General features: G+C 40.1%; 1 protein-coding gene across 5 annotated transcripts in view; it reads right to left on the bottom strand.

Moving 5' to 3' along the window:
* Positions 1–4,119: 4,119 nt before the first annotated feature.
* Positions 4,120–16,027, bottom strand: part of cyth1a (cytohesin 1a) — a 38,269-nt gene continuing 26,361 nt past the window's right edge. For 4 of the 5 annotated variants that reach the window (XM_055035180.1, XM_055035177.1, XM_055035179.1 and 1 more), the window contains 11 exons: positions 14,913–14,977; positions 13,471–13,537; positions 13,271–13,389; positions 11,693–11,773; positions 11,447–11,559; positions 10,391–10,539; positions 10,180–10,292; positions 6,745–6,823; positions 6,606–6,674; positions 6,320–6,474; positions 4,120–6,143 (listed from right to left, as the gene is read on the bottom strand). In XM_055035180.1, coding sequence (XP_054891155.1) covers positions 6,065–6,143; positions 6,320–6,474; positions 6,606–6,674; positions 6,745–6,823; positions 10,180–10,292; positions 10,391–10,539; positions 11,447–11,559; positions 11,693–11,773; positions 13,271–13,389; positions 13,471–13,537; positions 14,913–14,977 — 1,089 coding nt within the window. In that variant the 3' untranslated portion in view covers positions 4,120–6,064. The remainder of the gene's footprint in view (positions 6,144–6,319; positions 6,475–6,605; positions 6,675–6,744; positions 6,824–10,179; positions 10,293–10,390; positions 10,540–11,446; positions 11,560–11,692; positions 11,774–13,270; positions 13,390–13,470; positions 13,538–14,912; positions 14,978–16,027) is intronic. The other variant, XM_055035178.1, reaches the window with a different exon arrangement.

Genomic DNA, 16,027 nt, shown 5'->3' on the forward strand with positions numbered 1-16,027 from the left:
AACACTGCACACAGACAGCGTCTCGCTCCCAACTCGATTCTGCTCAGTAAAATCCAATTTTTTTTTGCACCGATTCCAGTCAGGAACAAACATTAGCATGACTGACAGGCTGAATTTCTTCTCAGTTATAATCGTGCAGTTACCGGTAACTGAAGCTATGTGCCGTGTTTGTGTTTGTTCAATTATTTACAAGGTCCTTTAATTAGCTGCAAAGGGTGGTTTACAACTGCTCATAAAGTCTCTTATTTTGGTCGCTGTGACCGTAACAGAAGAGAAAAGAGAACTCTTAACAGTACAATGTCTTATCTCTTTGTTCTAGTATCTAGGTCACAGCGTCACAAATGAAAAATAATTACAGCTTCTAGGAAACGATCAAGAAAGAAAAGTAGTCTTTTACTGCAAAATACCTCCTATTTGTTCATTTGCATTGCTGTGTTGTATGAAAAATGAACAATTTATTTCATTGACTAAAAAAAGCAGTTGTGATTTTACTCTTGAAGCTAAAAACATGTTATTTTGTTATCCTCATATCTTACACAGATTTACGCATATAAAAATGCTGACATTGTTCCACCGTCTTTTCTTTTCGTTACTGTAAGCTGCATGTGCATGTGAAAGTTACAGTATTGTAATCCATGTACACAGTTGTGTGTAAGGCAGAGATAAAGGTAATATGGGGTTTGTGGGAGGAGGAGGTAAATACGAGACTTTGTTGTGGCTGTTTCAAAACGCCCTTTCTCAGAAGTCCTGCCCTGTGGATAAAACTCGGTGTCCCCTCGCCGAGCGGAAGGATTCCTGAAATGATCTGAGAAGGATTTTGTTTCCAGTAATGCAACAACACACCCGCCGGCACCGCAGAGCACGGAATGCAGCCTTGCATCTACAACGTGATGCATATCTGTAAAAAAAGTAACGATTTTTAAATAGGAGCTGCAAACAGCAACCTTTATTTGTCTATTTAATGTTTGGGTGTGCATTAAGCTGGCTGATAATTGAACTTGTAGCCTGTGAGCAATGACTCACATGTCAAACTCATAATGTCACGTACAGACCTGAAATCCAAAAGACCTGTAACAGCAAGTTCTGTGCCGATGTGAACTGGATTGCATGGAAACACTCAACAGTCTGTGCTGCATGACAGAGAACATATATGTGGAAGCTTTTGTGTGTGTGTGTGGGTTGCATTCTTTGTCCCAGTGTTTGAAAGAATGGCCAGCTAAGGGCACGGTGGGGTGCCCCCTTCCCCTGCAGCGGTGGGCTGAGAGGCAGAGGGGGGGAGGAGGAATTCAGAGCTTCTGGGAAACAGTCTGGGCATAATTGGAACCTGACTGTTCTCACATGTCTTCACTTACAGGAGGAGCTGGAGAATCCCGTTGCTTGGCCTCCAAGAGCTGCTGCAGGCCCAGTCCTGAGTACTGAGATTCTGACTGTTTTCACAGGAACGAGCTCAGGTGAGCTGGGCCAGTTTGTCTTTGTACATCCACCTGGGTACAGTTTGTTCCGTGGGTTTTATTTCAGTACAGCACAAGCTCACGCTTGCTATTGTTCTTTCCACTCATTTGGTGCAAGTCTAAGCTTTTGTCACGTTCCCGTTCACACAAAAACCTCAACCACAAAAGGAAGATGAGCCCCTGCGTGTGCTTTTGCTGCAAGAACCTCGCAGAAAGAGAAAAACAAAGGCTTCCCCACTTCTGCAGCTTCTTCTCAACCACCACACATTCTCACTCTTTCTTTCTTTTTTTCTCTCTTCCTACAGCAGCGTGCCTCTCATTTCCCATCAGCTGCAGTCACCTCCAAAGCCCTGATCTGTAATTCTCATAAACATCACTTTCATCCGTTTTTACAGTAGAGATGCAAAATATTGTTGAAAAGCAGCTATGCAAAGATGAATTATGGGTAATCATCTGACTTGTTTTTTTTTCTTTTTCTCTCTCCTTTTATTTTCAGAAATTTGAATTAAAAAAGCTTCATTTTCATTTGAAAACCGCATGCACAAACGCAAATGAGAAATCTTGGTCTTTTCAGTGCACATCTGGAGCAAATTGCTCCATAATTTGCACCCATGTTCTCACTAAAAGCTAAAGGCAATGGACCATAGTAAAATATTATACAAACAAACAGTGATCCATTTAGGCTCTTTGTGGCCATGGTTTGGTTTTGCTGCTCAGTCACAACAAGATGTTTAAAGGACTTCTTTTTTTAGATAAAACACAAAATTAAATGGAAGTGCCAGCATTGCAAAAACAAAATGGAAACAAAATTTGATGTTTAAATACAGACTTTTAGAAGCAGTTTTTGATGTATGCTCCTGCAAGTGCGGACTGAGAGGTTTTAAGATCCAGTCAAGACATTGTGGAGGATTTTTTTTTTTAATGCTTTAAGCTAATGAATAAATATTGCGATTCTATAATTTCCATCATGTGTTTGATATTTAGTTAATGCACCTCTGGAAACAAAAGCAGCTTTCCAAAAAATCTTTGGAACACCTTTTCCCTGGAAGCCTCTCCCAGTCTTCTTGGAAAAGTCTTTGGAAGTGTCCAAATTCAGCCCTTTTCAGTCATGTCTTTTCCACAGTTATGCTGGTTTCAGAGACTCTGGCTGCTCTACCTTTTCCTTATTTTATTTAAAAATCACTCCTGTGTTTGCTTGGCTTTTTGCTCTGGGTTGTTCTTGGCTGACATAAAGGCAGCTCCAGAAATCCCAAAGCTTGCTTTTCCTTCCCCTCGACTCTGACAAAGTTCCCAGTTTTTAATGCGGGGAAAGTAAACTCTGTTAAACATGCATCCATCCATTTTCTTACACCCCTGTCCCTAGTGGGCTCGGGAGGTACTCTGCTAAACAGTGAATATGAACCTGTTTGTCTGGTTGATATTAATATGTTAATGTCTTGCTTTTTAATAAACATATTCAGACAGATTAGTTTTTTGCTTTTTACATTCTAATATCATTTCTGGTACTTTATTAGAAAGAATCTGTTTGTCCTACTATATGCCAGAAGGAACTCTCTCCTCAGTTACTCAGTTTGGTTGAGCAACCATATCTATAAATCTGTTGTTTCCAAATTTCAACCAAAAATGATGAAGATTTTCGTACTTTTGTGCATTGCTCGACTTTCTTTTCTTCATTTTCCCGGATCTGCTGACACAATCTTGACTAACAATTTTTTTTTTTTTTTTTTTTTTTTGCAATTTCATGCATTAGTTTACATTGTCATAATCGTCTGATTCAGATCGTCAGACTGTTTGCAGAACCATGAGACTGACGTAGGATGACAGCAAATTGGGAAATCATTTCTTTGTCACCAAGGGGGAACAGTATGTCCCTCCACACGAGCCTGAACTCCTTGTCAGCCTCTGACAGGTTTATTCTGGGAATGACATGTATTTGCGTCCACTCATGTTCACGTCAAAGCTCTGACCAGCTGCCATGTCGCTGCTGAGTGAAAGCACCGCCATTAAGGTTTGCAGAAAACTGAAAATCGGATGTTTTCTCCAGAGTGACCATGTGCTGCTTTCCTTCCACTTCAGAATCAGGCGCAGCGTTCTGAAAGCAAAATTATAATAAAGTTTTGAATTGGAGTGGATGTGAATCTTAATGCATTTCAGACTTCATCATTTCTACCATGCATTATATTGAAAGGTATGACAGTTAATGCCTCCGTTTCCTGCACGACTGTCCCATTGAGAAAGTCGTTTCTATTGATTACTTTGCCAGGCATCATTGAATATGATACTCTTTCACTTGTAAATATCGACCTTCACCCCGCTGCGCCGAAATTTTGTGCCATTAATACTTTAACAAGCCAGCCTGTGAGGCAGTATGAAATGTTATGGAGCGGTAAATAAAGGCCGGGTTTAAACAGTAACAGAAGGTAGGATCTCTATTTGTGTGGTTGAAATAATACTCGCCTTATGGGAGAAGCGAAGCACATGATTCAGTTTCAAGGCTGCCCTCTAGTGGAAGTTCAGGTTTCATGGACACACATAGACGTAATATTATTATGTCTGGATATACAGCGACATTCTCGACTAAAAAACTAATAGAATATTGGCCTTATCCTCTACTGCGACCTGCTGGACAATCTTAGAAACTGCAGCACACAGATTCCATGAGTCAGTGTTGAGACAAATGAAGCTTTATTTCAAACTGAGTAAATGGCACTGATAAGAAATCTGAAATACTATAACAGTGCACTAAACAAAATGGCAACACTAACAAAACTCAGGACAAAACGCCCACTATATATTTAAATATGTACAACTTCGATAAATAAAACAATACTGTTGAGAATTTTGACCGCTCTGTGTTCTTTCCTAATCCTCTTGGGAGCAGTCTATGAAAGTTGTGGAAAGGATGAGAAACTGAACAGATAATCAACTCTGGACAAGGGAAAGAAAAGAAAGAATACTAAAAATACCATTTGTGATTGTATTTTCAGTTTGTCACTGCTGCAGCCCTGCCAGCTCTCCCACCCGCCCTGTTTCATACCAAAAAAAAAACATCCTGAGACGAAGTACATCCTACTGGCTTACAGGCGTAGTTTAGAGCTTCAACAGCAACTTGTTTTGTTTTTTACAATATGGCTTCCACACAAACAACCTGCAGTTTACAGTATTTTACAATGATCAAAAAGTTTATGTCAAAAAGTAAAAAAAACTAATGCTGCACCAAAAACTTAAAAGAAAAACGAACAAGGAAGAATAAAAAAATCTGTGCTTGAAAGGGTAAAGAAAACTAAATCAGGCTCGCCAACCAGCAGCAATTCCAGTCACATTTTCTAAAAAGTGCCAAGCACCAACGTTCTCTAGCATTTAAATGATCTCAGTATTAGACAGAGATGCTGATCTTTTGTTTCATATAAAGTAAAAAGAGTGTGAGAGCAACTAAGGCTCTGTCCAAACTAACCTGGAAGCTTTGTAAAGAGGAAACCCACCGTCTACATGGCAACAGAGTCTTTTCAGAGCTCAGTTTCAAGTGCGAACTGCATAACTGGAGATAATTAAAAATGCCGACAGTCAAAGCCCGCTTTGCAAATTCCCACTCTGGCTTTTATCGCAGCAATTGGGAAGAAATTTTTGTCATTACATATTTGTCGCCATTTAACCTTACGCCGTTTCAATAAAACCTTGAAATAACCAGATTTATAAAATTGGAGAAAAATGAGTATTTGTTTGAAACTAAATGTCCAAAGTAGTGCTGCAGTGGACTAAATGGAGCCAATAAATGTCTTTTGCAGACTACGGTGATGAAGATGCTCATCACTAAACCTTGTGAAGCGTCTCCGGGATATTTAGAAAACAAACTTTGAAGAATTCTGACTCAGAGAGGCCAGCTTTGAATGGCTGTGTCGTGAGAAGCTCTCCATTTTTGTTTCAATCTCCTGAGCGGCAACTCTTTTGTAACAAGTTTCGGATTTACACGTTCTTAAAAAAATAAAATAAAATAAAAAAGATGAAAAGGTTCCAATAATTCCATCTGAAAGTCTTTCAGCAGCTACTGCTGCAAGAAAGGTGTATTATATTCAAAGGCAGACAAAAAGAAGAACTCAACGGTGAAAACTTTCAAAACAGACACTTGTTACTAAAAGATATTAAAGCACGTCAGAGAAGAGCTTTGAGGAATCTTTCGGTTGTTGGTGCCACACTTGGGTCAGACCTGCTGAGTTAAAACGACGTGTGGAAAAGGGGACTGCAGGAGCCTGTTGTCAATATATGCAATGAACTTGAATAAAGACTTTTTAAAGCTTTTTCAAAGAGGATTTTACCAGCGAGATTCCCTTCCTGCCTGAGACACAGAACCTCCAAAGCTATGAGAGAAAAGAGGAGACATTCAGACAGAAGGTTGGAGGAAGCTTTGACCCGGCTCTTATCTAAACCCCCAGCATGCGTCCTGTTTATTTTTTTATTTTTTTCTGGCCGGTAGAGTTCCAGAACCAATCTGTGAAGAATTGCTTGGGGATGCCTGAGGAAGAGCTCAACCATAGTTTCTGCACCGACCCGGGTGGGGGAGGCAGACAGTCAGACCTCTGGCACCCTTTTTCTGTCAAGTGCAACGTCGGAGGAGCTCAGTGCCTCTTAATTGACGACACTTTCTTCTTCCTGGCTGCAAGCATTTCATAAAAGGGGTCCCTGCTAATAGCGGCTCTGTGGAAAAAGATACAGAGAAAGCTATTAGTGGAAAAAGGCAACAGAGTACAGCATGGAAACTACAACCCCTTTATAGAGCTGTAATATGTAACATTATAACATACTAAAATGAGGTTTCAAACTTCAGTTCCAGAGGGAATAAGCTGCACTGTAATGTGAGAAAAACTTCTTACTTTATGCTGTTCATCCATTCATCTTTCTCCTCTGCAGTGGGGGCAGAGATGCGATAGAAGGTGTGATTGCCCTCGACAACGCGACCATCCGCCTCAGTTTTGCATGCTTTTATTACCTGATCTTTGTTGTCGGGGATGAAAAGTTCAAAGCAATTCTGCAGAAATAACATGGACAGAAATCCAGGACATAAAAATTACAATTTCAAGCTGCTGCCAAATCTAACACACTGTACAGATCATATCATTTGTAATCTGTAAATGCACCACTAGAGGGTGCACTACTTACAGGCTTCTTATCCTCAACTTCCCTGATGCTCAGATTCTCCAATGGGATGATCCCTCTGGGCTCCTTGTCCTGAAAAAAAAATGTAAATGACTAGATCCTACAGAATAATGTGACGGGATCTGTGATAAATAATACTCACTGTGGTGTACTCAAAATAATAAAGACAGTTGTCTGTGAGAATGAACCATCTTCTCTTCCAAGTTTTAACACGGCCCCCTGTGGAGAAAACAGCCAGAATCAGAACGGCTTGGCGAGATGAAGAGACGAGGAGAAAGAGAGACGAGGACCAGAAGCACCAAGTGGAGCAGCAGACAGGCAGACGAATGTATGGGCAGACAGACAGATGACGGCTTCAGGGGTCTCCTGTCAACCACACCGCTTATCACCAAGTTCTCCCCTTCACCACAATATTAGACTTTGTGGATATTTGAAAACTACTGGCCTCATAAGTCAAGACCTGCAGACTAAAACTCCTTGCTTTGCATCCCACCCAGCTTTGCAACATTTATTTCTCTCTGATTCACTGGGGCTGGTACTTAAAAGAAAGCAGTCAATATGAAACATCAAGATGTTTCACTTCCAAAAAAAATGTTGTCAACCACTCAATGACTTGTATCCATTTGCATGTAAAGACATAGACTAAAATCTGATTGCTCAATATAGATTTTCATGCCAGGTTCAAACTTTAATCTGATTTAGCAAAGTAAGAGTTGCCTGAGGATTTGGTTTGAGCCACAGGGGATTTGGTGGGTAACTCTGCACTAACTGATCTATGGTTGACCTCTTGGCCTCTTTGTCACCAATACTTCCTGTGAAGGGAAACCCGATTAGAGAAGCAGATGGGCAGCTAAATGCTGGGAGGAATGGGATGCCAACAAATTGAGAAAAACAGGAGAGTTCGGGCCAGACAGGACACTTGCCTTCTCTAAAGGCATCTTAGACTTGAATTTCCTGTTTGTCTAGACAAGAAAATTCCACCACCGAGGTTAGTAAAAAGACACAAAGGTGTGCAGCACAACTCCTCTTCCCCGCCCCAACAGGTCAGGCTTAGAAACTTTTGTACAAATCAAAGAACACACTTTTGTCATCATATTACAGCAAAGACTGCATATGATATCCAATCATATTCCAGACGCAACTTATGTCTAAGCTTAGTATCTAAAGACATTGACATTTGACAGAGATGAAGATCTGTGGCTCCTCGCCACGCATAGAACAGAAACAAAAACAAAGCAGACCAACAGAAAAAAAAAAAAAAACACAGATGCACTGGCAGAATCACAAAGATCATTGAGCCGTTTCCAGACAAGCCACGTCGGTTCCTCACAGAAAAGAGTCCCCTCTGCAACAGCATCCGGAAAGAGGACAAACCAACCAGGCTGCTGTTGCAGGAGGGGAGTGTGGATGTTGTTGGACTGGAATGGAGCTGGAGAGGAGGGAGTATTTCATGTCAGATAGGTCATGGGAGGTCAAGAGGAAGCATGTTTTGGTTTTAGATGACAAGCAAATGTTCATGTTTTTAACTCCTGCAGAGAGAGGAGGAAGCTCGTAATTCTGGCATATCTACCCAATTTGAATTTTTTTGTATATGTTTTTGCTTAGATATGCCAATTGAGTCCAACTTTTGCGATGCTCCCCCCCCACACGCAGTCTTTTCCACTCTGGTCCATCAAAAACAGCCTGTAACCACACTTTTACTCTTCATATCCCATTCTAGCATGAGATAAGTAGAGCAGAGTTTTGCTGATAAAAAAGATGCAGTATTCCCTTTTCATGCAACCACAGAGCAACTCTCTAAGGTTTTTTATTATTTTTTTAAGATTTTCCGTGCTCAGAGGATGTTAAAAAGGTATAATGCACCTTCCTAACAAAAAAGGAGATCCAAGAGAGTGACCACCAGAGCATACAGAGGAATAAAAGCTGTTCAGCAGCAGCTCCCTGAGTTTGAGCCCACTGGGTGGCAAATGCACTCAGTGACCACCCAGCAAAGATAAAACCCACCAGCTTATTGACATAAAAAAAGAGACAAACATCTGAAATTTCAAATGTGCCAATGAGTAGACGAGAAAGTGACATAACCTTGTTTTAATCAAATTTAAAACATGAGAAACGGAACAGAAAGCATGGCAGACCACCAAAAGCACCTGAGAGCCGAGAGATGGACTAGCTTTTTCGGAAGAGCAGGTGTACATACCTCCTGAGGAAAGACAACAGCCAAAATCATGGGAACAAACAAACAAACGAAGAGGGGAAAAAAAAAAACATAACAAATCAAAAGGCAAGTAATTATATCACCACAGTCCTTCGATGAACTGCTTTACAGCTTCCATTCCACAAGAGGGAGCTCCACTCAATGTGGATGGCTTCTGTAAAACACTACAAGTAAAAAATAAATAAATAAAAAATACAAATCTACCTAGGTTAATTTCAGTTATGTCGATAATTGGCCTTCCACCGTGATTATTTGACTCATTTCTCCCCATTAGGAGTCATTGGAAAAAGTAACTGTTCACTTTTTGTTACAGTTGGTTGTAAAGATTCACTGTGATGTAAATATTTGATTCTTCCATTCCAAATTCATGCAGGCCTCCTTGTTCACAGTGAAGCTGTACAACGGAAACATCTCAGAGGAAACAAAGATTGAAGAGTCGGGGGATAGAGAGGATGTTAAATTATTTCTATAACAGTTATTGGTATATGTACTTTTTCCAAATTTTGTCAAATTACATCAGACTTCATTGTATCCATTTGCGATTTTAATATGATAAACAAAGTCATTTATAATTGTGAGGAGTAAAGAAAATTGATTTGTGGCTCAAAATGTATTATGAGTAAAAATCAAAAAAAAAAAAAAAAAGAAATACAGAGTTTGATAGGCTAGACAGTCATGTCTGCAGGTTTGTCGTAACTAAGCTCTTTGGGATGTTGTTTTCTAACTTATCCCTGCTTTAAACTTTATCCCTAAACTGTCTGCTGCACTCATGATGCTGTTTGTTCTCCAATCTTCTCAAACACACCTCTGAAAGCTTCAGGACTTTCAGGACATTCATCTTTATACTGAGACTAAATTACTCACAGCTGGACTTCATATTTAGGGGACTTTTGAGGGCAACTGGTTGTACTGGATTTTACTTAGGAGTATCAAAGTAAAGGGGATTAAATACAACATTTTTAAAACCATGTGTTGCTTTCCTTCTGTTTCATAATCATGTCCTATGTTCATCTATCCCAAAATTCTGATAAAAGACAAAGTTTATAGTTGTACCCTGATAAAATAAAATTCAAAGGGTGTGTTTACTTTCAAATGCATGTAATTCACTGTTGCTTTTCCTCTGCGTGCTTCGAATGTAGTTTATGAAAAGATCTTAAATAATCGAAATGCCTGGTCTTGATTCATTATAAATTAAAGCAGGCAGAGAGATGCCTTCAGGTGTTTTGCACACCTATTCCCATATGAACACTTGCACCTTAACACACACACACAGGCACTCACAGGCTCTGGAGAGAACGCTGCCAAAACAAAGATTTCTATCGGAAAGAGCCGTAGAGTTGTAATGCTAGAGTCTCCAACTCACCCAGCTTCAGCAACCAGCCTTCTCTGTCTGGGTTGAAGAAAGTGTGTGTGAGGTCATTGCCGTCGTCCTCGGGAATTTTGAAAGGTTCATTCTTTATGCTGTCGTATAGATTCTACAACAAAAGAATGTAAAGTTTGATAAATATATATATATATAAATACATGTGGGAGGGAATGATCACTGGAGGTTAAGTGGGGAAAGTCTTTTCACCCTGAGCAGGTCTTCAGGTAGGTCTCCTCCATCGTTAATGCCTCTGTTCATAGAGATGAAACGCTCCACGGTTGGCTTGTCCTTCACGTTGGGGTTGTGAAGGCTGGTGTTCAGCATAATGATGGCAAACGAAAGGATGTAGCACGTATCTGCAAAGCACAGCAAGAACCGGTCGGTTTACAAGTGGGTGAAAGGTTAAAGTTTATCACAAACATGGTTTCACTGTATAGTAATACGATTAAGTATGAATGTGAGCCAGCTGAACTGAAATGCAGCGTGATTTCAGGCACAGAGGAGTGGACAGATATAGCACTGTCTGCGAGCAGAGTGGGCAGACCGCATGTGGGCACTCCAGCATGCATGCGCGTCTCTAAACGGGCATCAAGTATGAACGGAGGGACGACACAGCAAGCACAAGGCTGACACAGAAGCACTTTATCAGCACTGTTAGGTTTGAGAAAGCACATTAAATATTCATATCCATCTGATGCATGTTAGCGCCTGCTCTGTTGGGAGCATCGTTTTCCAGAAACCACGTGCTCAGCTGATAAGGAGTTGCTTTGAAATGATCTTCCTCAACTGGCCACCATGTCTTGGCCTTACAGTCTGTTTTTCTCATACAGATTTCCACTGGGTGTGATATCCAGATGTAACAGAAGACTAAACACAGAAAAATGAAAGCTGTGTGCACTCTGGTTATATTTTGCATGTCTTTTTGCATATTTCTCTGGAATTCTTATTAATAAAATTCTATTTAGAATAAAAAACAAATCATACAAAGTGCCCCAGGAGATCACACCTGCCTGGAGCCATCAAATTTGGCAACTCCCAACTCAGAGGGACTCTAAGTTTAAGTTTTCTCTGAACTCCTGTATGGAATAACAAATGTTTCCATATACATATATTCTTATTATTTACTTAAATTTTATTGTGGTTATTAGCTTTCCAACTGTCATTTGTCCCTACGAGAACAAGAAAGTGTATTCTGATATCAAACATATTGTCTGACTCACATTTTTTGTACAGCTGCAAATTGTAGCATCACATAACATTTACCTGTGGACTGGAAAACACCAGGGTTGCACTGGCAGTAGCGCTGAGCGAAGGCTTCCATCATACGGTCGATCTTCTGGGCTTCTCCCGGCAGACGAAAACTCCACAGGAACTGCCTGTTATGGGACACACTTTAATCAGCAATGCTCTCACTTCCTCTGGGAAGCAGATGAATTTCTTTGCCTCTGTGTTTTATGAGACTAAAGCCAACAGCTGCACCCTTGCAACTTTTGAAAGCAGATGTCTTACCTCAGGGCCTGAACCAGGTTGAGGTCTGTGAACTCATGAAGCTCCACAAAAGCATGAAGGACTTGGATATTCAAATCATCTCTGGTGGATACAAAGCGAGACAAACTTGTTACAGCAATATAGTGAGCAAATCAACACTTATTATTTAAAATAAACAGGCAAAATTAATATTAAGAGTTATCCTAACATTTACCTCCAGAATTTTATAATCAGGTCAGCAGAATTGGCAGATCTTTAGCTTGAGCTAAAGATGTGATCATTTAATCAAATGATCAAAACATCAAAAATCCATTCTTGTTCCACTGGTAGTGTGCACACTCATATGTGCACACTACCAGTTCACACTGACACCAACATTCTTTGGTTTAGATGTAATTGTTGAATGAAGCAGACCTAGTGTCAATCAAGTTTTTAAAAATGAAGTCTGGCTGCAAGACGGCAAGAGAGAGCAACACATGTAAATAACAGGAAGGATGGACAAACAGCAATAAATATTCCCTCTTTTGTGCTTTTGTGATTGGTGGTATAATGTGACCTCTGATCCTAATGTAAGCGATTTGCTCACAGCAAGAAGGCTAGAAAAATACTTCTAGAGCTGTTCTAACATCTTATATTTCATATCGTACTGAGAAATTTAAATTGGCCTAAACTGGTACTAGCAGGGCAAAACTTTACAAAAATCCAGGAGTCAGAAATAGGCAACAAAATTCACAATTTCTCTGTGCCCAAAGAAAACCGGTAAACGATATTGGTAGGTAAACACCTGAGCATTGTACCTGTAACAAATGTATATGCTAAAAATAAAAAAATTTCAAAATGTAAACGTCAAAAAACATTATAAATGTGTTTGTGAACTCTGTTTCCAACCTACTTGAAACCAGTTTAAAACATCAGTGTTATAAGTGACACTCCCCATGAATCCAACAGGAGGGAAGATGAATCCCCCCCACCCTGGTTACTTATCATCCAAACTCGATCATGAGATCATCCCACCCTTAAAATCTTTTAGAGTAAATGATCTCTCCTTTGGGAGAGGTTCTAAGGAGCAAAGCGTCATATCCAGTCACCACTTCCATTTGGACAAATGACCACCAGACTCTTCATGCAATGAAGACACCAAACATTTTAAAGCTTGATAATAATCCGGAGGTGGGGACCTAATTTCACATCAATCCCTTGAGTGATGTAGAGCAGACTGGATATTGACCAAACTCTCTTCTGGTGGTCTTTTTTTCTCCAGTGAAATCCTTAAATGCGTGAAACATCCACATTTCCAACTTCTGAGTCTCATGGCCCATCACTTGGAATGAATGAGTGTACTAACCAAAGACATATGGAGGACTGTTGAGTAAGTGGCACTGTCCTGAGACAGTGCTTGAAATGTGGAACCAATATCCAGTGTTTGGGAAAGGAAAGGGTGTGGGCCTGACAAAGCGGAAACAAAGCAATAGCATAACTATGCTCTCTGCATTCAGCGCTTTCATCTCTCACAGGGATGTGTGCTGTTAAAGAGAGATCAAAAGCAAGAGAGCGAGATGTTTAGATGGAGCAAAAGAGGAAAGAAGGAACACTGCTGACCTCTCTCCCAGATAATCTCCGATGGCCGTTTTGTTCAGACCTTCGCCTTTGTAGAGGAACTGAGCAATGTTGTCGCTGGTATTCTTCAGCAAGTCATTCTCAATCAGGAATTGGATCCCCTGAGGAAGACACCAGACATTCAAATTACATACTACACTTCAAACGTGAGGGGAAGAAAACTTGTTTTTACAGACACAAACCTTTTTGGGGTCCATGTTGAATTTCTTTCGGCCCATGGCCACTTGTTTGTTCCTCTGCATATTTTTCCTGGAAAGTCAGTAAGGAGTAATGTCATCAGCTGTCCTTGACAGCAACACAATGTGTTGTAGAACAGAGATGCATTTATGATACTTAAGCTTTGAGGGGGAAACATCTAAAAAGTGTGCGTCTGTACATATTGAGAACCTCGATACCACTAATTATTACCGTAACACCTCACAATTAAATATTTTAGCCTTCATGTAAATCACTATGTGAGGTGTAAAACTAACACTTAACATCATCCTTAACATGCCATCACTGTGGTGAAATATGGTAGTGGCAGCAGTGAGCTATGGGGATCCAATTTTTAATGTGTAGTGTCAACGTGAAACTTGTTGTAACGTGATGTGCTTCATCAAGTCAGATGGAAATTGAACCAGTTTATAAGTTTAGGCTGTAAATTAGTTTTTGCAGATTTCTACTTTGCTTTTATTTTTATTTCTACATACAATTATGCACTACTTTGTGACCGTTTGAAACAAAAACTCCCAATAAATACATTAAAGTTTTGCTTTTACAAACTCATTTACTGTGATTGCCACAAAAAGTGACAAAATATTAACTGAGGAAAAAAAACAGTACCAAGAGATTGCTGGGATTTGTAATCACAAATTATTTCAACAAATTGTTCTGCTCTGATACTGCCTGGGAAAAAAAAAACAGCAGGGAACAGGCAGACAGTAAATTTATTCAGTGTGAAGTGTCTTTCCCTCTGACATTTTTCTTTTAGGCAGGGGCTAGTGATGCTGTGCCGATCAAGTGAGATGTTAAAAGGTTGAGCTGCATATGGGAATGTCTCATTTCTCAGGCTCTGAATAATTCAGGGGTCAAAGTGCACCTCAATTCTGAGCTGAGGACACGTCATCGCCTCCGTTCATTGACATCCATGTTCCTTTGGTTCTTAAATGCCAAAGTCCAGCACTCATTTTGGCAATGACAAGAAGCTTTTTGGATAAATTTTCCTACATTTAACACATGCGAATCAAATCATAAGAAAGTACATGGATCCTCAGTGGGTTACTGATGCAAGTGAAACAGTGTTAGATGGAATTTTTCATAGCTGATAGGATCTCCATCCACTTAAGTAGACCAAATCCCAAACCCTCCTTCTCCAGAGACCATTCATTGTCTGCTTCTGCCAGAACACCCACTGCATTATTCAATGAGACCTACCATCATGGGGGTGTGCCTGATGAAACATTTAAACTGCCTTAAAAGCAAAGCCAATTTATGGAGGACATTTGGTGTGATGGAAAGCCCAACCTAGCCATCACACATGAATAATTGACAGCTTCATTTTGCTAACTTAATAGAGGGAATGCAATGAGCCAGCTTTGGCAAAACATAAAGCAAAGCGTAAGTTCTGCTTTTTTTTTTTTACCTCTCTTCAGTGGAGCCGAGATTCTCAATCTCACTGGTAACTTCTGCTATCTCATCCTTCAGCCGCTGCAAAGAAAACAAACATCCGTCTTAAAATACAACAAATCACCAGTCTACCAATATCACAGAGAGGCACAAAAGGGTGTAACCAACACAAAACAACAAACATAGAATCAAAGAAAAAAGTTTCCAGTTTTCATGGGTATATTGAGTTAATTGCCTTACAAGGCAATAAACTGATCCAACACAGTGTATGAGTGGATCATGTCTTATGATGCGCTTTACTGATGGCTTTAGAGACTGATTTTGTCTATCAAGTCGATTGTTCCGGAGCCAGACCGGTGTAATGGTGATAAGATCATGATAATGACCATCTGCTAGATGAAGGAGTGGAATATTGGAGTGAAGCACATATAATGTAACATTTGTATATTTTAAGCATATTGAGAACAATTTACTAGAAGATTAATGAGACCTTGTAAGACTGCACCGACAGATGGCATTCCATGAATTTGTATCGAGAAAGTCACCTGTGCAGTCGATCAGGCAATAAGCAGTCCTCCATTTATCACTGAAGTCTATAGCTGCACAGTATATCACAAACTTATTGCCATTGCTATAGCAGTAAATGCAGCATTAATATCACAAAAGACTGCTTGAATTGTGGTAACATTAGCTACTTATATAAATACCAAGCAGCTTACTATCTGAAGGTCTGTGACCGAAATAAATTTAAAGCAGACTGACGTTAATGGCCCTTTTTCCTACTAGCACTTAATCAGAGAGGCTCGGCTCGGTTCTACTCGAATTTAGGAGTTTTCCATTAGAAACGGCGACAAGCTAACGGCCCCATTCACGTGTGCTGAGTTAGGCTTCAGACCCGACATCAGAAGACTGTCTGTCAGTATCTTAGTCTATGGCTTTTTGCCTTTGTCAGACAAACGCCCACAAACAAAAGCTCCATCTCTTCCATTGTTGCATTGTGTTTACATCAATCACATCATGCAAACACAACACAGTGTTGTACACTGGGGCTGCCAGCTGTATGAAAACCCCACTCACTTGAGTTGGGTTGGGTCCACCCAAAGTGGAAGAAACATAAGCAAAAATGAGCCA

This window comes from Poeciliopsis prolifica, unplaced genomic scaffold (assembly GCF_027474105.1).
Source record: "Poeciliopsis prolifica strain line A6 unplaced genomic scaffold, Auburn_PproV2 SCAFFOLD010, whole genome shotgun sequence".
Taxonomy (NCBI): domain Eukaryota; kingdom Metazoa; phylum Chordata; class Actinopteri; order Cyprinodontiformes; family Poeciliidae; genus Poeciliopsis; species Poeciliopsis prolifica.